General features: G+C 42.4%; 2 protein-coding genes across 7 annotated transcripts; both read left to right on the forward strand.

The window, feature by feature from the left end:
- The first annotated feature begins 1,315 nt into the window (after positions 1–1,315).
- Positions 1,316–15,323, forward strand: ENTPD3 (ectonucleoside triphosphate diphosphohydrolase 3). Of its 6 annotated transcripts, none has more exons than XR_014942937.1 (12): positions 1,316–1,414; positions 1,537–1,753; positions 1,848–1,999; positions 2,858–2,978; positions 5,420–5,537; positions 7,421–7,571; positions 8,334–8,493; positions 10,172–10,299; positions 10,790–11,062; positions 11,159–11,269; positions 12,626–12,763; positions 14,781–15,323. XR_014942937.1 is itself a non-coding variant. In XM_085538299.1 (12 exons), the coding sequence occupies exons 3-12, from the start codon at positions 1,878–1,880 to the stop codon at positions 15,012–15,014; spliced, it is 1,659 nt and encodes a 552-aa protein (XP_085394425.1). In that variant the 5' UTR covers positions 1,316–1,414; positions 1,537–1,753; positions 1,848–1,877; the 3' UTR covers positions 15,015–15,323. The 6 variants fall into 6 exon arrangements, 5 of the variants coding, with proteins under 5 accessions (XP_085394425.1, XP_085394427.1, XP_085394429.1 ...); XM_085538299.1 differs by having other exon boundaries at positions 10,172–10,402; XM_085538301.1 differs by having other exon boundaries at positions 1,537–1,575; positions 10,172–10,402.
- A 190-nt stretch (positions 15,324–15,513) lies between these two features.
- On the forward strand, positions 15,514–18,628 carry RPL14 (ribosomal protein L14). Its single transcript, XM_015853997.3, has 6 exons — positions 15,514–15,541; positions 15,958–16,059; positions 16,632–16,726; positions 17,565–17,664; positions 17,877–17,930; positions 18,443–18,628. Exons 1-6 carry the CDS (start codon positions 15,539–15,541, stop codon positions 18,527–18,529), a joined length of 441 nt encoding a protein of 146 aa, XP_015709483.1. The 5' UTR covers positions 15,514–15,538; the 3' UTR covers positions 18,530–18,628.
- The last annotated feature ends 4,684 nt before the right edge of the window (positions 18,629–23,312 follow it).

Here is a 23,312-nt window from a genome sequence, read left to right on the forward strand (position 1 = left end):
TTCCAATATCAGTCACTGTATTTTACTTCGCATTTGTGCTCAGTGCCACCAGAAGAAATAAACTTTTCTGTGGGGCAGCCAGCTATCCAGCTCATTTGTCATTTTTAAATGGATACCTAAGAAAGATTCTCTCCAAGCAAAGTAAATCAATACAGTCAGTTACACCGAATGCATTAAAACAAGGATACTTGAAGGGGAGAAAGAAAGATATTACAGCAAAGAAAATCATGATGGAGAAGTGTGTATGCAGTAAGCATGATGAAGGCTGGGAAAATGGCAGCAAGGTTAATCTATGCCTTGAGAATGAAGAAGGGATGAAGCAAGGGAGCTATAAAATGAAGGGTAGGGCTGAGGAATGAAGAAAAGCCAAAGAGGCAGACTTTAGGAAACAAAGAAGATCAAGTAGGACAAGAGGTAATGGCTTTATGTTGTGCCAAAGGGAGGTTCAGGTTGGATACTAGGAAAAATTTCTTCTCAGAAGAAGTGGTAATGCAAAGGAACAGGCTGCTCAGGGAGGTGGTGGAATCACTGTCCTGGCAATTTGCAAGAGTGACATGGTTTAGTGGTACGGTGCTGATGGGTTGACAGACATTTTAGATAATCTCAGTGGTCTTGTCCAACCTTAATGCTTCTGTGATTCTGTGAAATGGTGAAGAAACTGGTTACCCACCACGCCACAGATGCTAGGCCTAGAGACCTGCATTCTGGACATTAAGAGCAGCTGAGGGATTTTACAGCCCAAATCACTTTTGTCGGTATCGCAGCTTCAGCACAGCAATAAACGTAGCAAGAAAAGCAGCATATACAATAGACCAGCTCTTGGAAATGGAGCAGAAAAGAATCCTGTCTGTTTTTATGGAAGTATTTGAATCCTTTTGAGGGTAGGGTGTTGCTTTCTTTGCAAACCTTACACTTTATACGCAGTTAAAGGTTGGTTGTAGAACTAGCTGAAGGCTGTAGTGCGATCCGTGTCTGTAGCAGACCATGCAGGTCAGACAGGCGCTGGCTGCCCCTGCCTGAACAGCTTCATCTCCTGCTGTGACCAGGTGACCCACCTGGTGGATGAGGAAATGCTGCTGATCTCAGACTAGCAAAGCTTCTGACACTGTAAGAGCCCACCGGAGAACACACACCTCTACTACAGAATAGGGAGGGCTATGCCATGACATCCTCGCACACGCATCTCCTCCATTCGGCCGTATACACAGCGATTTTCCATCTCAAATCTTTCGTTTTCCGTCCGGGCGGCGGCCGCGCAGAGGGGCGGGTTCCCTCCCAGAGCCGCCCGCTGGGGGGAGGGCGGTGGGGCGGCCCCGCTGCTCAGCGTCCGTGTGTGTGTGTGTGTATGTGTGTATATGTGTGTGTATGTGTTTGCCGCAGACCCCGAGCGTTCTTCTCACAGGTTCCACCGCAGGTTTGAAAAAATACCGAGGGCTGTTGTTGTGGGCTTGTTTTTGTTTTTCTCTATTTCTTATTTCTTTCCATCACCTGTGGATTGCTTCTGAAATAAATGTACGCATGTCTTTCCGGTGACAGAGTGAAGATAGGTGCTTCTCTTGCATCCCCGTCCTTGCCGTAAGCAAACTGCTGTGTCTTTAACCTGGAAACGTGGAGAACATTGTGGGCACAAAGAGGTTTGCTGTGGTCAGCTTTCGTTGGCAGGCAGCCTTCCTTCTGCTGGTAGAAAGCTGTAGGAAAAATGATACTCCCGTCTGCTCCTGTGTGGTCCACAGTGCTTACATGGGTGTGGGAAGTACGTCTTTATGCTGCTGCATGCTTCGGGGCGAGGCTTTAATAACTGCCTTTTGGTGCTTAGTTCAAATCTGATGTGTCGTTTTCCTTCCGAGTGCGGGATGTTGGACTGATGAAGCGCTTACATGACAACTGCTTACACTATGGAGAAAGCAAACTCCTTCCTCTCTGCTGTCTCTTCAGATTTCAGTGAGTGCAGTTGGTATCGCTGTGTTGCCTGGCCTAAGTGCAGCTGGTGTGAGCCCAGGTAAGGTTAAGCACAGCCTTACACATCTGAGCCGAATACATAAAACCATAAAACGTCTTGCACAATTCACATTATAAGATAGCAGCAGCGTGACAGATTCAAGAGGGTGTGGAGTGTAAGGCATCCTTCTGACACAAAGGCCATCGCTTACACTGGGATTTACAGATTATTCCCCTCTGAAGTTGTCCTCTTTGCCAGCAGGAAAAAACTATATGATGAATGTCTCATGAGAAGCTCTAGTTCTGGTTGGAGCTAAGGAAACAGGCAATGTGCTGAAGGTACAGTGGGACTCACCCACTAATCTAAATCATGAACACATCAGCAGTTACAAGATGCCTACTTTAGTGCTCTTAAAACTTCCTTTGTTTCTTGCTAAAGCAACATGAATCTAGTACAGACCATGATCTTGCATCTCTGGTAGGAACGTACAGCTTTATTCAGCGGCTGCTATTGCTGTGCCTACATGGCTGCGGTTGTATCTTGGTTTCAGGTGTGTGTGGGATTGTTGAGTGTGTGCTAGTCTCAGCCTGCCCTTTGGCCTTGTTTGCTGAGGCACTGGGGGATAGTCAACACGCATCTACATGTAGACACCGTGGGAAATGAGCAAACTTGCTGCTTGGGTGAACTCATGCATCTTGAATACGGCAATGTACATACGCCTCTTCCAGACAGTGGCAAGTTGGTGATAGCAAAATGACAGGCAGTTCTTAAGCAGAATATAGAGTTTTCATGTAGCCTAATCTAGTTGAGAAAATGAGATTTTTTTGGGGGAGTCTTAACTGATTCAGAACTTCAGGTACTGCACACAGTCACTGAATCCTTTCATACTATTTAAGTGTTGCCTTTTTGTTGTTTCAGGATGCTAACCAGAACGCCGAGTGTTGTTGCCCAAGTGTTCCTTCTTCTAAGTGTAATTCTTATCATTGCTATTGCAGTGGTTCAGATAAATCAGCAAAAGATTCTTTCCCCAGGCCTTAAGGTAAGTAGGTGAGGAATAGATAAGTAATAATAATAGATATGGAATAGGTAGGGAAGGAGAATGGTATTTGGAATTGATATTTAATAAAAGTTTTTTGCTTTTCTTATAGCCACGAGCATATACAATTTGTCAGATACTTCTTTGAAGTCACTTCTACCTTTCCCTCTACATATTTACCTGGGTTGTTCACGCAGTAATAGCAATATGCTAATAAAACTTCCTGTTACTACTTCCTGTTTGACCTAAATCTCTGCTCGGAGCAGTTCTACATCCTAACAGCTTTCGCTCAAAGCAAAACTGCACTGATATATAAGCTAAGGACAAGTATCTAAAATACAGCATTACTTGTGTCTGACATTAGTTTCTATTCATAATGACAAAGCTGTATACGTTAATCTTCAAGGAAATATCAGACCCACCTGGATTATCTGGAGGTGGTTTATTTGTGGAGGTCTGCTTCCTGTGTCACAGCAATTTCATGGCTGGTTCTAGAGGAGGTTTGGCAGTTCCTCTGCTAGATGCCTTGGCTTTGGATTTCTTTTGGGGCTGTAAGCCTGATTGTGCAGAAAGCTGCAGTTTACATGGAGGGTTTTGTGTCTGATTCCAGAGTTACTGAATAGTTCTCAGTAAATTATTAAAGCACTTGCAAGAGGTGATTCTTCAGGAACAGAGCAAGGACCTTGGCATGTCATTGTGGAGCTCTGCAGTACTTAGTTGATGTGATGGAGCCTGGAAATGGCAGAGTCTTGAAGTCTGTGGTTGATGAAAATTGAAGATGGTGATAAAATGATGGAAAAAGCCTTCCTTTTTCTAAATGGCCTTATCATAGAATCTTAGAATATCCTGTGTTGGAAGGGGCCTAAATCCTGGCTCCACACAGGACCACACAAAAATCTAAGGAGCTTCAGGAGTTACCCTGAAATATATCCAATAGTCTCTTATATATATATATTAGTGAAGAAAACAAGAGGCTGTATAGGAGAAGTGTGAGGGAGAGAAGGAGAAGATAAAATTGTTAGCTACACATTTGTTCGGATAATTGTACTGCTACTCTTTGGGTTGCAAATCTGTTCTTCAGGAAGTATGCTGGGAAGTGGAGGTAAATACTGCAGCAGGAGGATGGAAATGGGTCTAAAAGCTTCACAGTTTGCTGAGGTAGAAATACTTCCATTATCTCCCAGCTCCACTTGGGCATGACAACACTAAGAACAGCTAAGTTAAAAGCTTCTGCTTGGCACTCCGAGCCGTGACCAGATTTAATTAATTGCTCTTGAGTAAATTTACCATTACTGTATTATGTGTCTGTAGTGCTCATCTGTCTTTTGAGGAAGGGGAATACACTTAAAGTGTCTTTACTAAAACAGTGCTTGAATGGAACCTGACAGCACAGAGGATTGATGGTATCTGTGGAACCTTTCACCTTGTAGTTGATCAGGTTAAATATCATCTGAGTAAACATGAATGGAATTTTCATTATCTAGCAGTCCTCTGGGAAACAGACCAGGGACTATAGAGACTGATACCACTGATAATTCTTGGGGGAACAGGAGCTTGTAGAATTACAGTGGAAAGCTGAGAACTAATGAGGTACAGAGACTGAATGGTGTGTCACCTGAAGCAGTGATCTTTCTTGGAGATTTGGAGCATCCAAGGGAGGCTGCGTGATGAAATAAATTAGCCTGCTCCAGCTGCTTTTACTGTTTTGCAACCAGATGGAGGCTCTCATTTTTCAGTATTGTCAAGCTCCTTCTGTCTTTTTTAAAAGAAAAAATGTTGACTGAGAAATGAACCCTATACTACGCAATTCCTACCAGTTGGATGATTTTGAAGAGGGAGCAGCTAAACTTATTTTTTGGGATAACAAAGAGGAAAAGCAAAACAAGCCTCACGCTCTGGCACAGACTATTTTCAGAGCCAGATTAGGCAGTGGACTGCCTAAGCACACAAAAGAGTACTTTTACTGCACAAATAGAAAAGAACCAGACTTGTTTCATCATTCTATCTGTGGATTATACACTTCTACCTCGTTTGTGTCTTCATAGATTCTCTGTGTAACCCTGAATCTAAAGCCTGTGCTCTGGTATCAAACCCATCAGTGTCCAGTGTCTGGGGTAATGGGAAAGCAATTCACAGTGCTATCTATGTGTCAAGCATGGATTTTCAACCTGATGCTGAAAGGAGACGAGTGTTTTCCATTTTCACTGAATTTATTACTGAGGATATATAGTGTGCTGTTTCTTTTACACCCAGATTTATTCTGTGCTCTTCTGCTAGATTCTTGTCTAAGTACCTAACATGAGAATTAATATATTTCTTGTAAATACACCGTGCATATACTTTCAAACACTTTAGTTTGATTATTTGAGAATGTACAGCTCATATAGGTGTTCAAGATGCCACTGTTTGTCTCTTGATTTAATCTATTACCTTTTTCTCCACAGTATGGAATAGTCCTTGATGCTGGATCTTCGCGGACTACAGTCTATGTCTATGAATGGCCAGCGGAAAAAGAAAATGATACAGGAGTAGTGAGCCAAACCTTCAAGTGTGATGTGAAAGGTGAGCTCAGACAGCAGTTCCTTACTTCTTTGTAGCCTCTGGGAAAAGGTTATTTGGAGGCTTATACTGTTTCTCTTTCCAGTTTTGTTTTGTGTTTTTCTTTCAATTTCAGTACTGAAGAGCAAGAACTGTTAAGACCGTGTCTGTGTCTGTCAACATCAGTCCTCCAACTGTTGCTATAGTAGGGTGTGCTGTTTTCCAACAGAGAGAAAATTATAGCTAAACTTGGTTTACTCCACTGCAGTGTATCAGTGATGCAAACAGAATTCAATTACAGAGTCAGTTCCTTTACAATGCTTACAATACCCTGAAATAATTTTTTTCAAAAGAAACATATAAAATATATCTAAAAATATTGTGGAATAAGAAATCTCAGGAAAGAACTGGAAATTTAGCCCTGGTTAGATGTTTGGCATTGATGAGGGCAAAAATGGATGTCAATTATGCCACTGGAGTCTGAAAAAGTAGTTTTTAGTTTCCAAAAGCGTTAACTATGTTTAAAAAATACTAATGTGGATTGAGTCAGGTTTCCTAGAGAAATGGGGCTTATGCAGTTCATCTGGAATTATTCTGTGATTACTTTGAAAGGGACAAAAGAGGGGGAATTATGAAAGGCATCAAGAAAGTGAACTGGAAGAGCCTGTCAATTCTAGATAGCAAGGGAGAGTAATAAATTATCAAGTAAAACAGTAAAACAACTGCTCTAGCAGTTGGCTGTGGATTTCTTCATAAGAAATGTCAGTGACCTTTGGCTAAGTTTTCAAAGATACCAAAATTTCACACACCTGACAGAGGTGTAGCTTCAGAGGTTCATAAGTGACTATGAAATGAGTAGGAGGGAACAGTTTCTCAACAGCACCAATCTTTCTGTCATCATAATTAAGCATATGGATAATTTTAGAGCAACAAAGGAAGGAAAACAAATGTGTAATGTGAAGAAACGTACTGTCATGTGCCTGATGATGTGTCATTTACAGGTTGCAAGAGTGGCAGCCTGCTTGCTGGGGCAGGGGGTACACTGTGCAGTTTTCTCACTCTGCAGTGAGAAAGTGGCAGTTCCTAGTCTGCTCTAAAACGAACACGGAAGTATTTTGTGACTTTAACTGGGTAAAAAAAATATTGTGAAACAGAGGAGTCCAAATTGCTTTGAGCTTTTCAGGTCCCACTGGGCCTTAACCAGAGTCAACCGCAGTACTTCTCATCATTCAGTGTGTAAAATCAGAATGTTTTACTGCTCTAGTCTTGGGTGCCTCTGCTCTGGAGGAGACAGAGGGTTCATGTGTTGTGTTCCTCAGGTAAGTTGAGTGCAGTGTCAAAAGTGTCTGGACACTTAAATTGTGCCCCATCAAGAGGTAGACTTGTACATACTGAACTTGAAAGTCAAACAATCAACTGATTTGTAACTTCTGAGGTGTTCTTGTAATTTCATTTCATCTTTTGTTAGGTAACTCTGCCATGTCTGCTTGAGCAATCCCCAGATCAAAACCTTTCAATGCAGTGCAGGTAGTCTGTCCTGATCGGGCTCTAATCATCAGCAAAGCAGGCTGTCTAGAATGGATAGTTACTGCCCTGTGACCTGCTCTGCCTGATCTGAACGCTGAGGAGTAGAGGCTCTTGTCCCAGGAGAGTGTATGGGGGAGTGTGATGCAACAACAGCTGCTGATGGTGTAGAGCAGAAGTTGCTCCTCTGCTTTCCTGGATTTCTCTGTGTGCCACTTCCTCAGCTAGGGAATTTAGTAAGGAATGAAATTTATTAAGGAACACTCTATTGTTTGCAACTACATGAGGGAAGAGGGAAACTCTTTGTCGTAACAACTATTTGCTTAATTAGGTTATTTTGTACTTGGCAAAACAGTGCAGTCAATCTACTTACTTTCTTTTAGGTCCTGGTATATCCAGTTATGAGCGTAACACAGGAGCTCTTGCAAAACCCCTTGATGAGTGCCTGAATAAAGTCAAGGAGAGAATCCCAGTTCATCTACATAAGAGCACTTCAATTTATCTTGGGGCTACAGCTGGCATGCGACTACTGAGGTACAGTGGAAGTTTGAACTCCTCTGCATGTGTGTTGGTATAGCAGCCTGTGAAGAAAGAGTGTGAAAAAGGCACTGGGCACCTTTCTGTCCAATGGAAATTGGTTGTTTCAAAAGGAAATGGAGCCCAGTCAATTGAATTCAATTATTTTATTTTATTTTTTTAAATAGGGAAAGCATGGCTATATAAAAATCCTCTCTTGCACCACTTTGGAAATAAATCCTTGCCTTATTCTGCAGAAGGCAGAATTTTAATTTGCTTTTTCAAAGCTGTCTTAAAATCCAATGCATCACTAAACTGATGTTTGTGCATATCTGAGGGCAGCAAAAAAGCTAGGCATTGCAGTTTCCTTAGTGTGAATGTGATGTAATGTGGTTTTTGGGGTCTGTCTATGGCTTCAGCTGTGGCATGAACTTTTTTATGTTTGGTCTCTGACTAAGCAGAATGAAAAGAAAGATTTCAGGACTGTTTTAGCCAAGAGATATGTAAGTGTTCAGTTCACTAAAAGAAGAGTATGTTTGAGACAAAATACTTATGAACTTGTATGATAAAGAGTGAAGTTGGTATATAGTGGGTGAGTTGCTTGCTGCGATGATGCTGGGTGTTTGGCTGTTCCCTATAATAAGCATCCCCTTTAGGCAAAAACAATGTCAGTTTTTATTAGGTGATTGTAAGGCTTTTCTTGAGCTGCTAGGCAGTGAAGATTAAACATGAAATTGCCTTTCCAGATGCTCAGTGTCTCATGTTTTGTGAATTGCTTAGGTTGCAAAATGAAACAGCAGCCAACGAAGTCCTTGCAAGCATTCAAAACTACTTCAGAGCACAACCTTTTCGATTTAGGGGTGCGCATATCATAACTGGGCCAGAGGAAGGGGTGTATGGATGGATAACAGCCAACTATTTAATGGGCAATTTCTTAGAGGTGTGTGGAAAAAAAAATAATGCATGCTTTTCACTGTTCTCTTTCTTGTAAATGAGAGGTTTGAGAGGAAATGCCTGCTAAAACATCATAGCTATAATTTTCATTTCACAGTGAAGCACATAACGGGGTCTTGTGGTAGTAATTGAACAAAGGAAGCATAGATGGGAAGATGTGACAGGAATCTGACCTGGGAAAGGTAAAACTGTAGATCAGTGGATCTTCCATAAATGACATCAATGCCACACGTAGAAACAGAAATTTCATCACTCTTAAATGCATTAGTATTTTAAAATGTGATGGGTGTTGACTATCTTGACAGTGGTGCCAATTATGGATGTTTCCACCTGTGGCTTCTGCAGGTAGTTGCTGTCTTTGCAACCCTACTGATGAAAAGTCTACACAGCTTAGGAGTTTCCAAACTGTTTGGCAACGGTAGCTCATTTGTCTTAACTGAAAAATACAGCATTTATTGCAGTTCTTCCAGATAGTCTTGATAGGCTGAAAAGAATTCCAACCAGACCTCTGAGTATTGTTCACTGTCTTGATAGAATGGTTCCTGATCAGTCATGGAAATCAGTAAGCAGGAGTTGGTGCTCCAAGTGATACTTCATGGTGAATGTGCTATTGGTTCCTACTAAGAAAACTACATAGTAGAATCACATGTTCTAGCATGGTTTTTCTTATTTTATGCAACAAAAATGACTTCATGAAGTGATGTCAGTCTCCTACAGCATGAATTTTAATAACAAATATCTCAATTTCCATATGACAGATTCATGAGGACCACCATAGAGAGTGCTAGACATTTTGAAGCCAGTTTAGTTTAGGGTTGTGTGAAGACTAAAGCGTGGATTATTATGAGTAGGAGCAAGAAGCTTATCACTATTCTTGTGACAAGGCTGGAGATAGGAGTGAAATTCTCCCATAGGCTCTTAAGGGGAATCTATCACTGTAGATTTTTTTTTCATAAGTATGTTTGTTAGCCCATGTTTCTTTTCCTTTCTTATGTTTACATCGACATCATTGTTCATAGTAAATTATACTGCAGTACATATGGACAGAATTATTAACGCAGAAAGGGTATATATATATGCACAGTGACTGTGTAGATCAAATGCAGAATCTGGGGGATGTTTTGGATAACAAGGAAAAATGCCAATTGGGTGGATCAGATTTATTGCCACTGCATTTTCAGTGAAGGACATGTACAGATTAGGCGTTCACATTCCTCTGACTTCTATTTTACTCTACTTTCGTTCTCTTTTTCTGTGTGATCTCATAGTATTTTATTCCTTTAACAATTTATCTTGCCTTGAAGCAAGTAAATTTGAATGCTAATTCTATTCAGATCTCCCAGGTACCCAGACTTCAATTTCCTGCATTCTAGTATAGATATTGATCAGGTTAGTCCAGTGCTTTGATTATTGTGCTGTCCTTGGTGTTCAAAGCTGTGCTGTATTACTTTTTCCATCTTTCAGACTCCTTGCCCTGTGGGAGGACTTCTCACTTACCTAAAAACAACATCTGCATGTTTTCCTTAGAGCCAAGAACTTTGGGAAAGAGTGAAGGACAAAGAGGGAGGGGAAATCTAAGAGAATTACATTAAAAGTAGAAGAGCTTGAAGGGAGAACAATCAGATGGTATTTCTAATAAGCTTTGTTTTTATTTTTATGTGTAGAAAAACCTGTGGAGGACATGGGTCCATCCATACAGAAAAGAGACCACGGGTGCACTGGATCTTGGAGGAGCTTCCACTCAAATTTCTTTTATCCCAGAGGACTCTCAGGAGAGCTTCAATAACACCATGCAAGTGAAGTTATATGGTTATGACTACAATGTCTACACTCACAGCTTCCAGTGTTACGGGAGAGATGAAGCTGAGAAAAGGCTTTTAGCATTGTTGCTCCAGGTCTGTTTAAGACTGTTTGCTATGCTGCTCTTGCAGCTGTTCAGTAATTGTCTAAGCAGGTTCTTGGGGTTGTCTCTTCCCTTTGGTGGAGTTTGGAGACCCCAGTAAAAGCTTGTGTTGCTGTGGCCAAAAAGCACTTAGGTTTCAAAGGTCTTCATACGTGTTAAATATTGAGTTTTGTATCATTAGACAAAAAAAAACCTCAGTGGGTTCTGTAAGGGTTTTGCTGATTTTGCTAATGATGATTTTGAGGAAAAGAGTCCATATGAATTACAGTGTTCAGCCATGGCAGAGAACAAGAACACGTGTATGTGGATTGAAAAGGTTTCTGTAGTTCTCATCACATGAGGTCTTTCTTGCTTTTGAGTAGTCTTTGTTTTTCTTCAGAAATCAAGCACCAATTCCACTGTGGATAATCCATGTTACCCTCAGAATTACGAGACTGCATTAACAGTGAAGTACTTCAGTGGCAGCCTTTGTACACAGTCTCTGAGACCAACAAACTACTACCCAAACCAATCCATAATCTTCCGTGGAACAGGAGACCCAGGTCTGTGTCAGGAGATGGTTTCATTATTGTTTAACTTCACTACTTGCAGAAACCAGGAGGACTGTCCATTTAATGGAATCCATCAACCAAAAGTTAAAGGGAATTTTGTGGTATGTTTCCAAATCAGCATTTCTTTCTGAACTTCCTTGCTTTTGATTTCAGTAGTTCTGAAAGTAACAGACCTTTCATCTGCTCCTTTTCTACAGGCTTTCTCAGGATTCTACTATACAATTAATGCTTTGAATTTGTCTGGGCACTTTTCTCTAGCTGACTTCAATTCAAGTATGTGGTCTTTCTGTTCAAAAACTTGGGCCCAGGTAAGTGTGCCTTTGAAAATGGACTGTTTGAGTACTCACAACTTTTCAGGTCTATATCAATATTAACATTTGTTTTCCTACCATGCTTCAAATCAGAGGCATTACTTTCAGAGCAACCCTTATACTTCGTGTAAATTTATTCATTCCAGGGAATTGGAGATTGCCACGACGGAAGCATTTAGAAGGCTGATAAAACAGGCCAGTTTAATCTTTAAGACAAGACTTAGCTAGGTAATTATTGACAACACACTTCGATCTCACACACTGTCAGCAGTATCATGATATATTCAAAGCATTTAACAGCAAACAGTTGTATTCTACATTTATCAGCAAGTGTACAGTCCAGCAGAGCTGATGCAGTATAGCCATAATTTGACTTAAATGGGAGCTAACTTTGGCTGTGCAGAACTTGTACTGGTGGAAGGCAAATAGATTTTTCACTATCTCTACAGAGTTCATATGAGGAAAAGATAAAAAACTGTTAAAATTACTAAAGCAAATTGGCCCTAACTGGCATACTATGACCTTTTCATCCAGGAGTTTTTCATTTTCCAGTTTACTTAATCTGTCTTGGATGTTTAGAGTATTCTGTGATACACTGATCCTGTTCGTCTTGTAACTAATGGGGCTTGGAACTGGGAGTTCAAAGCACTTTGCTTGTGTCTTTGAATTCCAGCTGATGCTCATCTTCAAAATGAGCATCTTGGGTCAAAATTGACATCCAGAGACCAGTCCTGTGATAAAACATACTCTGTAACCTGCAAGCATCTTTATCTGATCGAGGTTTAACTGTGTTTTTCTAATCCTGTAATATTCCTCATGCTCTGTTCTGATCTCAGCTGTTTGTGTGAACACAGGATAAATGGATGGACCTGTATCAAATTGAAGGAAAGTACCTCAGATTACCAAACTATCTCATTGTTTTGCATTCAGTTTGCTGCATTTCCTACTGTAATTTACCATCATTGTAGCTTGAAAGCTGACTGCCACACACAAGGTGCACTTGGTGATCCTCTTAAAGAGATCTGTGGCAGTGGGTTACTACCACAGTTTTAAGCCCACCATAAAGATGACGTGGAAAATTTAGCAACCATAACATCCTTGATCTTTTATGTGCAGTTTTATGTTTATTTTGTTTATTTTTAACCATGTAAGCTGTCTCAATGTCAGGGTGTTTTCACTCTAAATCTCTTTCTAGTTGTACACAATTTTACTTGCTTTTTCTAACGCATTTTAATTAGAAGCCAAAGTATTCTGATTGGTTTGCTTTCAGGTCTCTTGTTTTTTGGTTTTCTTTTTGGTAAATGAATTCATTTTATAATTTACTTTTTTTTTTTTTTTTTAATGTGCTTTTAGCTCCAGTTGATGCTACCTAAAGCTGAAGAAATATATGCTAGATCCTACTGTTTTTCAGCCAATTTTATTTATTACTTGCTTGTACATGGCTACAACTTTGATGCAGGGAATTGGCCACAGATACACTTTCAAAAGGAGGTGAGTAATAATCATTCTTCATAAATTTTAACTCAAAGATGTCTAGAAGAAAACAAGAGATGCAGCAGCCTACAAAAATATTCTGGTTGTAAGCAGCCTTTATAGATGATTGTCAAATGACAAGCAGAAAACAAAGCCACTTTTCAAATCTCAGTACCAATTTCAGTCTGGTTCCAGAGGCCACAACATTACTTGGTGATGCTGGCTACATTCTTTAAAAGCATTAACAATAAGTCAGATATCAAATAATACTATTTTTAACCTTGCCCCAGTTAAAGTACTGGCTCACTTAAGGCCTGAAACTCTTCTCCAGTCAGGGTCATTGAGCTAACGCTGATGGGCTGAACAGGAGAACTCCAACCTTTCTGTCTGCTGCCAGAACCTTGGGCAAATGGGCAGAGATGGTTTGTAGTCAGAAGATGAAGCAACTAGGGCAGCTGTCATCCTCATATGGCCCATCCACCTGTTCTGTAATCTGGTTTTCTGGAATAAGAATTTACACTCATGGAGTGTTGGCTTGGATGTGGCAGACAGGCTTACAACCATGTTTGTGTAATACCTACACTACTCTCTTCCCTGGCCTCTGATTTTCCTCCTAAAAGCTAGAATACTTGGGATGAAGTGGTATACATTCATTCTAAAGCTGCTGCTAAGAAATCCTTGCATTCAGTTCAGAAGGCACGGCCCACTATGTAAGCCTGGCTGTTACATCAGGAAATATAGTCCTTGCACTGCTCTGTGACTGCATCCTTTCCTCTCTGTTACTGCAAAACCTTGTCCTGGGTTGTCTCTTGATCTCCATTAAGTCTGGAAATGTGTTGGCACTTGCATGCAAAAACAATAAATGAATAGTTGTTGATCTTCATGCAGGGAGGTTTTAAATGCAAGGCATGCTGACAAGCTTTCACTGAGAAATCATAAGTAATCACAAGTCATGTTTTCTGAATACTCAGACTCTACCACTGGTGTACTAAAGAATCAAATCAGATTTAGCCCTTCTACCAGGCAATAAGCAAAGCTTACTCTGGGATCTTAATCTGGACCTGCAAGGAGTGCACCTTTATTTTTTTAACATACGTTTTGTTGCCCCCTGCAGGTGGGAGCAGCCAAACCCAGCAATATTTTTCTGTATTTAGCCAAGACTACAAAAATACTGAGCAAGATGTAAACACAAAAGGCTTATTTGCTACCTACAGGTTGCGCCGGGGTAATTGTGAAAGTCCAAAAGAAAGACTACATTCTCTTAATCAGATCTGCCCCTCAAAGAACTAAAACTAGTCACATCTATCATGACTAGCTACCCCAGAGATAACAGCACAGTTGCTTCCAAGAGTACATACTGAGAAGCGTGGGTGTTTTTTTCTAGCCCATGCTATAAAAGAATATTTGCTTTTAGTTAGCCAAAGCTTAAGAACCTTAACACAATACTAAGATTTGTGTAGAACTAGATGATTTGCAAATGTTCTGAACCCCACGATGAGAGGTTTTCCCTCTTTTATGAATGAAAAGTCAACATAGTCCATCTTACTGCTTTGCTGAATCTGCTGTATTTCAGTTCTTGTTGCTGTAGCTTTTTCTATATTATTTAAACAAAAGGTATTACAATATACACAACTATAGAAATGACCAAATATTATAGATCCTTGTAGTCTCCTACAACCAGTAGGACTGCTTAAAGTTGTTCGTTAACATTAAATTTACCCTAGCCTCCTCTTTGTTCATGTCAGTTGGACTGTTTTTATTTACTTGAATTAAAGAACGTCCTAGGATTTGGCTACAACGGGAGAGCAATCCTAAGAGTTTGCAATAGTGCTGATTCTTTGTTTCATCCACGTAAAATCCCATAACAACTGGCTGTCTGCTTGTATATCACCCATCCTTGTGATCAGTTTTATTAGCACCCTCAAAAAAAAAGGCAGTTTTCCTTGATAACTTGAGAGTTGCCAGCAACAGCAGTTCAGCTCTTTTCTTTGTCTGAAAAGTACCCGGGAATAGGACTCTTTTATCTGTATTTCAGGTTGGAAACAGCAGCATAGCATGGTCACTTGGTTACATGCTAAGCCTCACCAACATGATTCCAGCGGAAGGCAAGCTGATCCAGTTACCTCTGAAACCTCCCTTGTTTGCTGGGCTCCTCGTCTTCCTCACTGTCCTGGCACTGCTGTGTCTTTTCTTCCTTGTTTACTTGTGTATTGTGTCACGTAATCAGAAGGTCATCAGCCACGTGGAATATGTATTTACTCCAGAATGAAAAACCTTACCTAAAGACTGACCAACAAAAGTCATCATCCTATAGGGTTATGTAGAACTTTATAGTTGAAAAACATAGTTAATGACGGGTGAAACTGACCAATAAAAGTCATCATCCTATAGAGTTATGTAGAACTTTATATTGGAAAACATAAAGACAGGTGAAAAGTGCTGGAAAGAAGAACGAATCAAGGAGATAAGAGGCACTAAGGAATCTGTGATACGGTGGAGTGCTTATTTGAAAACCATAAAGACAGGTGAAAAGTGCTGGAAAGAAGAACGAATAAAGGAGATAAGAGGCACTAAGGAATCTGTGCTATGGTGGAGTGCTTATTCATGTTTTAATGGTCTCTTTCTGTCAGATACACATGAATTTTTATCCATTAATCCATGATTCTGAGGCATTCATGTGGTAGGCAATTGGACGATCGCAATCCCGCCTCCGCACATGCGCAGTAGAAGCTGGAGGGCGGCTTCCGCCCTGCTCGCGTCCCGCCCTTCCCTTTCTGCTCGCGGGCGGCCATCATGGTGCGGGCGTGCGGCCGCGGCGCCGACAGCGGGGCCTGGAGCCGGCGGGGCCTCCCCGTATCTTTCCTGCTTGGTTGAGGCGATCGGTGGAGGCCTCCCTGCTCCTCACCCTGCGGCGGGGCTGGGCTTTGGGCCGGGCTTTGGGCTGGGAAGGGAGCAGGCCGCATGATACGAGTCGGAGCGGGGCACGCGTGGCCGCTGGGCCGCGATTGGTGTGGGAGGGGGGTTTATGAGGGGCGCTTTGGGGTGTGTGGGGTTTAAAGGGTGCTTCGGCCTCGCCAAGCGGCTCTACCGCTTTACATCAGGGGGGTTGGAATGGGTGGCTGCGGGGCTGGGGTTTGTAGGCAGTGGGGGGGTACGGGGTTGCTGCTTGCGGAGCCTTGAGTGCTGACTCGTAGCAATCTTTGTGCCCATAGGTGTTCAAACGCTTCGTCGAGATCGGCAGAATTGCCTTCGTCTCCTTCGGGCGCCATGCTGGCAAGTTGGTGGCCATCGTGGATGTGATCGACCAGAACAGGGTCAGCCCAAAGCACTGTGATTTTGTTGTCTTCGTTATCTGTGAACGGCTTGAATCAGGCCTCGTAGATAGAGCTTAAAGGGAATTTGCTGCCAGGTTATTCAAGGGAGTAAGCATTTGACACAGATGGGATTAAACAGCAGTTACTGTATTTTAAACTTTTGGTAGCAAGCTGTATGTTGCCCTCTCCCATCTTTCCTGAGAAAAGAAGTGGCTGAGTAAATCCACTTGGAGTCTGAAACCTCTGAATGGAATGGCACTTGATGCACGCTTGAAGTAAATGAAAGAAAAGAACAAACAGGTTCTTTTCACTATATGTAAAGATCCCTCTATCCTGAAGACCCAAAAAAAGATCTTATTTGGGTGTGTTTTTCAAATTTTTTTTTTTCCCAAAGATGAAGATGAGCCTATAGGGTTTGGGTAATGTGCATCAGATCTCATTTCTGGTTTTGTCTGAATAACACGTATCTTGATTTGAAGTATTGATATCAAAGTGAAGTTCCTAAATGATTAGGAAACTAAGTGGAATATGATGGAAAAGAAACCATTTTAAACAATAACTCACTTTTTCAGGCGCTAGTGGATGGCCCCTGCAGCGGTGTCAGGAGACAGGCCATGCCCTTCAAGTGCATGCAGCTGACTGACTTTGTTATCAAGTTCCCGCATAGGTGGGTTGTTTGATTTTTATTTATTTATCTATTTGCCTCTATAAAACATACTGTCACTTGCTGTCTGAGTTATGTGATCTGATGAGAGATTTTCATACAACTTTGTCAATACATTAATGCGTATGCAGCTGAAATTGGGCAGACCATGTTATAACGGCTGAATGTGGGTAGGTTTCATTTATCACCATTGGTTGATAACTGCTGCTCAGGAGTTATATTTGGGATGTGACCTGACCTGGGCACTCATGTCACTTTCAGGCATTAAATGCATTCCCTCTCTGCAGAGCTGCATGGAGTTTTAGGAGACTGAACTGACCCCACTCTCTCCAGTTTAGTAGTTATCTGAGCTTTGGTGAACTTCTTCACTAGGAGAGTGGTTAGGCCCTGGAACAGGCTGCCCAGGGAGGTTGTGGATGCCCCGTCCTTGGAGGTGTTCAAGGCCAGGTTGGACGGGGCCCTGGGCAACCTGATCTAGTAAAGGTGTATGTTTGGTGGCCCTGCCAGGCAGGGGGGTTGGAACTACATGATCCTTGAGGTCCCTTCCAACCCGGGTCATTCTGTGATTTGGTGGCTTAGAAGCAAAAATTGCTGCTTTTCTGATTGAGAAGCATTGCTGGCTGGAAATCACTCTCAGACTGAGTCCTAGCAAAGCGTTACACATAACAAAATTTGAATGCCACATACATCTGTGTGGTATAATTGCCTAAAACTGAAGGGTTGGTTTCTGCATCTGAAGGAACGCAGAAGGATGATCTTCCCTTGTGTGAAATGTGATGAGATGCCATCAAAGTGTACTTTTTGTACAGATCAATATAACTACTTGGCTCTTTTAATACAGCGCTCGCCAGAAGTGTGTGCGTCGTGCCTGGGAGAAGGAGAACATAAATGAAAAGTGGGCAGCAACACGATGGGCAAAGAAGATTGAAGCCAGAGAAAAGGTATGAGGTTTGACTGGATGTCTAATGCGCTTCATACTTGCTTCTGCTTGTGATACATGTCCCATTGAGGTCCTCTGCAGTGAAGATGTGTACCTAGATCCAGTCTGGGGATGGGGGGAAGTCAGAGTTAATTATGGAACATTGTGAAGTGCTGAATTGTATGACTTGCATGGCTATGTAGCACAGCCTCATGACTGATTCTTTTCAAACAGAAAGCCAAAATGACTGACTTCGATCGTTACAAGGTTATGAAGGCAAAGAAAATGGTAAGTGCTTCAGTGTGGTTTCTTTACAGGGTTAGTGCTTTTAAACAGTAGAGTCACGTGGAAATCCTTACTAGTCTTGCTTTTATAGTTGGCTTGGCTTATAGAGTGACAGAAAATAGTGGGATGCCTTGAATTGATCAGACACGAATTCACGTGGTCTGTGTGTCAATATTCTGAGTTATAACTGAGGAGTTCCCTGCTGCTGAAATGAGACGTTCTCTGTTGGATGCAGTTAATGTTTCATTCTGTAATAAACTCCTTACACGTGGAATACTTGGACATCTGCATTATCAACCTGAGTGATGTTTGCTGCTTGGTAGATCAGTTTTAAGTGGAATTTGACAATGTAATACATGGTAAATCTTTTGACTTATTAAAATACAGTCAGATTAGCAAAGGTTTGTTACTGGAAAGGGCAGAATCTGAAAGCTTAGAACTGAAGTTAAGGAATGATACTTTGGAACTGTTGTAGTTTCCATGTGATTAATAGTAATTTTTGGTTGTTTTTACAGAGAAACAGGATCATTAAACATGAAATTAAGAAGCTCCAGAAGAAGACCACCAAGAAAGACAAGAAGCCAGAGAAGAAACAGAAATAAAACGAGCTTCTAGCTATGTATCACTTGGTGTCCATGTTCTGATTCTTCAGAAATGACAAGTGGTAAAAGATCTGATGTCAATTGTAATCATGTTCACTTCGCTTCTGTTGTCTGTGTCATTTATTAATGTTACAAGTGTTGGGTTCAAGGGTTTCTCTGGATCATGCAGGATTGTTTTTGTCACGTTCTGCTGACCACACAGACTACGCTCAGTTCTCTGTACCCAAGACAGTTTGAAATACTGATGTTTTTACTTATGGTAGTTCATATCCTTGGACATCATCTGGTTATCTGTGAGCAGTGGACCTGAGTGCTTCATTATAACAAGATGGGAATAGGTGGTTTTATTCAGCACGCCAGCTCTTTAGTGTGTTTGAAGTTGATAGCTTGTATCACTACCTTACACCTGAGTTCCTTAAACTGTGCAGCACACAATTGCCACTTGTTAATCAAAACGATTAAGCGATGACCTAAAAAATAATCCATGATTTCAGTATTTCAAATTGATTAAGTCTTTACACTTCAGTGTCTTCATCTGTAAATGTCAGCGCTTTCCATGCTGTCTCAGGCATGGTCTGTGGGCAGAGGATGTATTTTCTTCACGTTGAATGAAGAAATTGGAGTTCTGAGTTCCCTTGTAGTACAAAGGGAAGTTGTTTTTAAAGTCAGCTATAAAACAGAGGCAGGAGAATACTGAAAAAATGAAGGTTGTGAGACCTTCAAGGACACGGTCAAATATGCATTCATATATTGTCAAGTAGATTGATGTGTGCCTTCAAAAATGAATGCTTATCAATAGTTACGTGCCTGGTTCTTTTAACTAAAACTGGGTGCGTTTCCTCAAGCACTTGGGAGTAGTTTGACAACAGTTTTATGCCTCTGGAATTTGCATTCAAGAATCTGGAGATGTTAAATTATATTGGATTACAGGCTGGAGGAAGGAGAAACAGAATGTACCATGTTTTGGGTAACTTCACCTTCTGACAGCATGTTGTGTGTAAGCCGTGTGTGCTGCTCCTTAGTGATAAAAGCTCTGAAGCTGCCTGTGGCTTTGCATGTATCAGGGGTCCACCTCAAGCATTGAGTGCTGTGCTGGATGGTTGGATCTAAAAGCCACACATACACCCAGCAAGGCCAAAGGATGGCTTTGTTTCTAACGCTTACCACACGATGGCAATATTTGCTCTTCACAGCACCTCATAAGGTAATTGCCACACGTGCATACAAGGGAGCAGTGCCAAACAAAGGTGATGGCATGAATATTTGACAATGATGGATGTGCTTATCCATATCTTTATTTTGCACTTATAGTTGACTGAGATGGAATTTGTTGGACAGAGGCAGCATGTGCTTCTTTAATTTACTTAGTGGACTGCTAAGAGATTGGATCTGTTAGGAAACCTCTTAAGGTGAAGGCCCAGCATTGTTGTTCTTAGATGGTTTCAGACAGAACATGTAGGAGGCTTGTTGGGAGTAGAGAGGTCCGTGTTGATAAGGTATTTCTCCATTGGGCTCATGGCACGAAGGTGTCTCAGGGCGTTTTATTCAGCCCTGTGCTGAACATGGCTGAGCCCACTTCATACCTGCTCTGTGTGCTGTACTGGGGCACAGTGCCTGTGGTGCAGGTTTGTATGGCAGGTTCTCAGCTGGATGCTCTGCTTTGGTATGTGCTTTGGAACGGGAATAGTGCTGATATTTAAATAGCAAGGAAGAATATTATCTTTGAGATCAGCTGGAGCTTTACCTGAAGACACCCAGCGGGAGGGGACGGCATCTGAATATTTTCCACAATAACTCAGCAGTCAAGTCTTAGAGCCGCTGTTTGAACCTCATGTTTACCCAAGCTGTCAAACAAAAGAAAGGCTGCTCCGAGCTGAGTTCCTGATTGATGCTGTGTAAAGGTGGTATAAAGAATGGGAAATAGACCTGTGGGCTTTGTCCTTTCCTTCCCCTTTCTCTTCCCCCCTGGAGCTTCTGAATAACCTCAAATGGATTTTTTGTGGGGGGGTTGTTTATCTTTTATTTCTACCGCTTGTCTCATTCACATTGCACACGTGAGCCTTAGCTCATCCTGGAAGCCTCAGAGGATAATGGAAAAAATCAGAGGGTTTATGGCATAATGAAGCAAATTAACTCTGACTGGCTAAAAGAGGCATTGTTTTTGCTCTGGTTGCTCAAAGCATTTTGCAGGGTCCGGGGGGAGTCTGGCAAGCTGCTCACCCCATACGTGAGCAGGCTGCCTCAGCTCCCAGCCACCTGAATGTGACCTAGGAGAAACTACTGGGCTTGGGAGGTGCTGGGTGGGCACAGACAGCAGCGTGTCCCTTCCCTTTCTCCAACATGTATGGCAGCAGGACCAGCGCTGCTATAGGATTCTCCCCTGCCCAGTTTCTTCAGAACCTTTTTTAGACCTGCCTGTGAATCTTAATTTTTCAAGCCTGTTCACGCTGCCCCTATCCACAACCTTGTGATAGGTGTCCCAGGAATTGCTGCTGTTTGCAGAGGAATCTGCTCTATTCCAGTGCTGTAAACCCACTGAGGATCAACCTGTGTTTGAGGCAGCATTGGGGCTGGAGATGGTGGTGAGAAAATGCCTGTTCCATGCCCACCACCCTCTGGTGAAGAACCTTTTCCTAACACTCACCCTGACCCTCCCTTGAAGCAGCTCTGTGCCATTCCTTCAGGGTTAATATTGGAGATAATAATAGTAAGAGTAAATAACAAAGAGAAATCCGAATCTCCAGATTTAAATAGTCACAGGCTGAGAAAGTATATTTTTCTAATTAACCCACAGACTCTGGAAGTCTTAACAATACTTTGTGCCTCATTCTGTGTGCGTCTGAGTGATGCGGCAGCCTGATGCTGTAGGTGCTTGTGGGAGGCACGGAGCCATCACACCTAGGGATTGTCTGGTTTCTCTGCAGATGCTATTGTGCTTTCTGACGCCGTGAATGCTGTTTATAAAGACATTCTCCTGCTTCAGGATGAGGCCCTCTGATTTTTATCTTGAGTCAGAAAAGGTATAACAGAAGCACCTGACAGCATTCATGCACCCTGATGCTCTGGTTGGGGCCTTGTTATGGGAATTCAGAGTGCTGTTGGTGACCTGAGTGGGATCACTGCCATGAGAGCAATGCAGACATCCTGAGAGAGCAGGTTGTCTTCCCTTACCTCACAGATATGCAGAAATCTCCCATTGCCTTTGTTTTCCCTGCATTAGAGAGCTGGGTTGTGTCCCCTTTAGGGACAGTGGCCAGGGATGGGGGAACATCGTGCTCAGAAGCCAGATGAAGATCTGGTTTAGCAGCCTGTCAGTTTCTCAGCATCTCCGGCTCTGCAGACCCCAAGCCCAGCACCCCTGGTAGCCACCTGCTTGTTCCTTGCTGTCCTTTTGCAGTAGCTAGGAGGGCTGGCTGCAGTTTTAGGGTACCCTCTATAGCCTTCTCCTTAGTAGCATTAAGGCCCACTGCCAGCAGATATAAGAGATAACAGGGAGAAAAGAGAAATCCAAAGGCTTTCTTAGCAGCTCATTTGTAATCAGTGGGCAATAGGCAGTGATTTATATGGGTAGCGATTGGGACTCTGAAATCCATTGAAGCTTATAATTATCTTGGTGTATGTGGAAAGTTGTATTCACGGCTCCTCAAACCCATTAGAGCCTCACGTTTTTTTCCAAATGGGGAAAAGATAACCTTTACCTTTATCTGTTCACCTTCTCAGAGGCAGAAGATCTTTCTGGACCTTGCTATCCCTTCTGAGGCCTGTACCCGTGCTGGTACCAGGAGCTTCTACCCCAGCTCCTGAGACAGAAGAGGAGAAGATGTCCATAGAGGAGATCCTATACAGCCTCTCTGAGCCTATGCCAGTTCTCTGTTGTTTGCACAGCAATAGAAGTGCTGTCTCATGTTCAGAGGGAGCCTCCTGTGGGCCACTTTCTGCGTCATTTCAGAGCCAGGTTTTGCTCTTTGAGAGGAAACTTGGCTGGAAAGCTGCACAGTGGAAAAGAATCTGGCAGTGCTGGTGGACAGCTGGCTGCACATGAGCCAGCAGTGTGCCCAGGTGGCCAAGAAGGCCAACAGCATCCTGGCTTGTGTCAGAAATACAGCCAACAGGAGCAGGGAGGTGATCATCCCTCTGTGCTCAGCACTGGTGAGGCTGCACTTCAAGTGCTGTGTTCAGTTTTGGGCCCCTCACTGCAAGAAGGAAAGTGAGGTCCTGGAGTGTGTCCAGAGAAGGGCAATGGAGCTGTGAGGGGTCTGGAGCACAAGTCTTATGGGCTCAGTCATCCTGTGGGTCCCTTCCAACTTGAGATACTCTGTGATTCTGTGACTGATCATAGATTATAGATCATAATACAAATGATGCCAATCAATCTCAATGGCCAGAGCACCAAAAATGGCTTTTAACACATGAACTCCTTTCAAGTTGTTCAGAAATCCTCTCCCGGCTCCAGCTGTCAGTGCGGCTCTGTGCTGTGCTGCTATCAAATGGCAGCAGACACTGCTAGGAACCTTGGAAAGGTATTTTTGGGCACATACACACTGACACAGGGCTCAAATTGCCAGGTGCAGTGCTGTGGGACCAGTGGGGTCCCTGGGCTCCACCGCTCCCCTTCTTGTCCCAGCTCAGGGGCTCAGAAGCAGTTCATGTCATTTCACCCTCAACCTAGATCAAATCAGACCTCTGTTTTTAAAAGGAAAAGAAGGGAAAAAAGCAGCAAGAAGGGCTTTTATTGTGAAAAAGAGACTCTTCAAATGCCTGCTCCCCCCTTCCCAGCCTCTCT

The sequence above is a fragment of the Coturnix japonica genome, chromosome 2, assembly GCF_054131305.1.
Source record: "Coturnix japonica strain WE chromosome 2, WE-NBRP24, whole genome shotgun sequence".
NCBI classification, from domain to species: domain Eukaryota; kingdom Metazoa; phylum Chordata; class Aves; order Galliformes; family Phasianidae; genus Coturnix; species Coturnix japonica.

Excerpts from the sequence above, each read along its gene's own strand:
- ENTPD3 (XM_085538299.1), top strand. The coding sequence starts at position 1,878 with ATGACAACTGCTTACACTATGGAGAAAGCAAACTCCTTCCTCTCTGCT. Across the intron at positions 11,270-12,625 it reads GTTCAAAAACTTGGGCCCAG|CTCCAGTTGATGCTACCTAA; the intron begins GTAAGTGTGCCT and ends ATGTGCTTTTAG. Across the intron at positions 12,764-14,780 it reads AGATACACTTTCAAAAGGAG|GTTGGAAACAGCAGCATAGC; the intron begins GTGAGTAATAAT and ends TCTGTATTTCAG.
- RPL14 (XM_015853997.3), top strand. Across the intron at positions 16,060-16,631 it reads ATGTGATCGACCAGAACAGG|GCGCTAGTGGATGGCCCCTG; the intron begins GTCAGCCCAAAG and ends TCACTTTTTCAG. Across the intron at positions 17,665-17,876 it reads AGATTGAAGCCAGAGAAAAG|AAAGCCAAAATGACTGACTT; the intron begins GTATGAGGTTTG and ends CTTTTCAAACAG.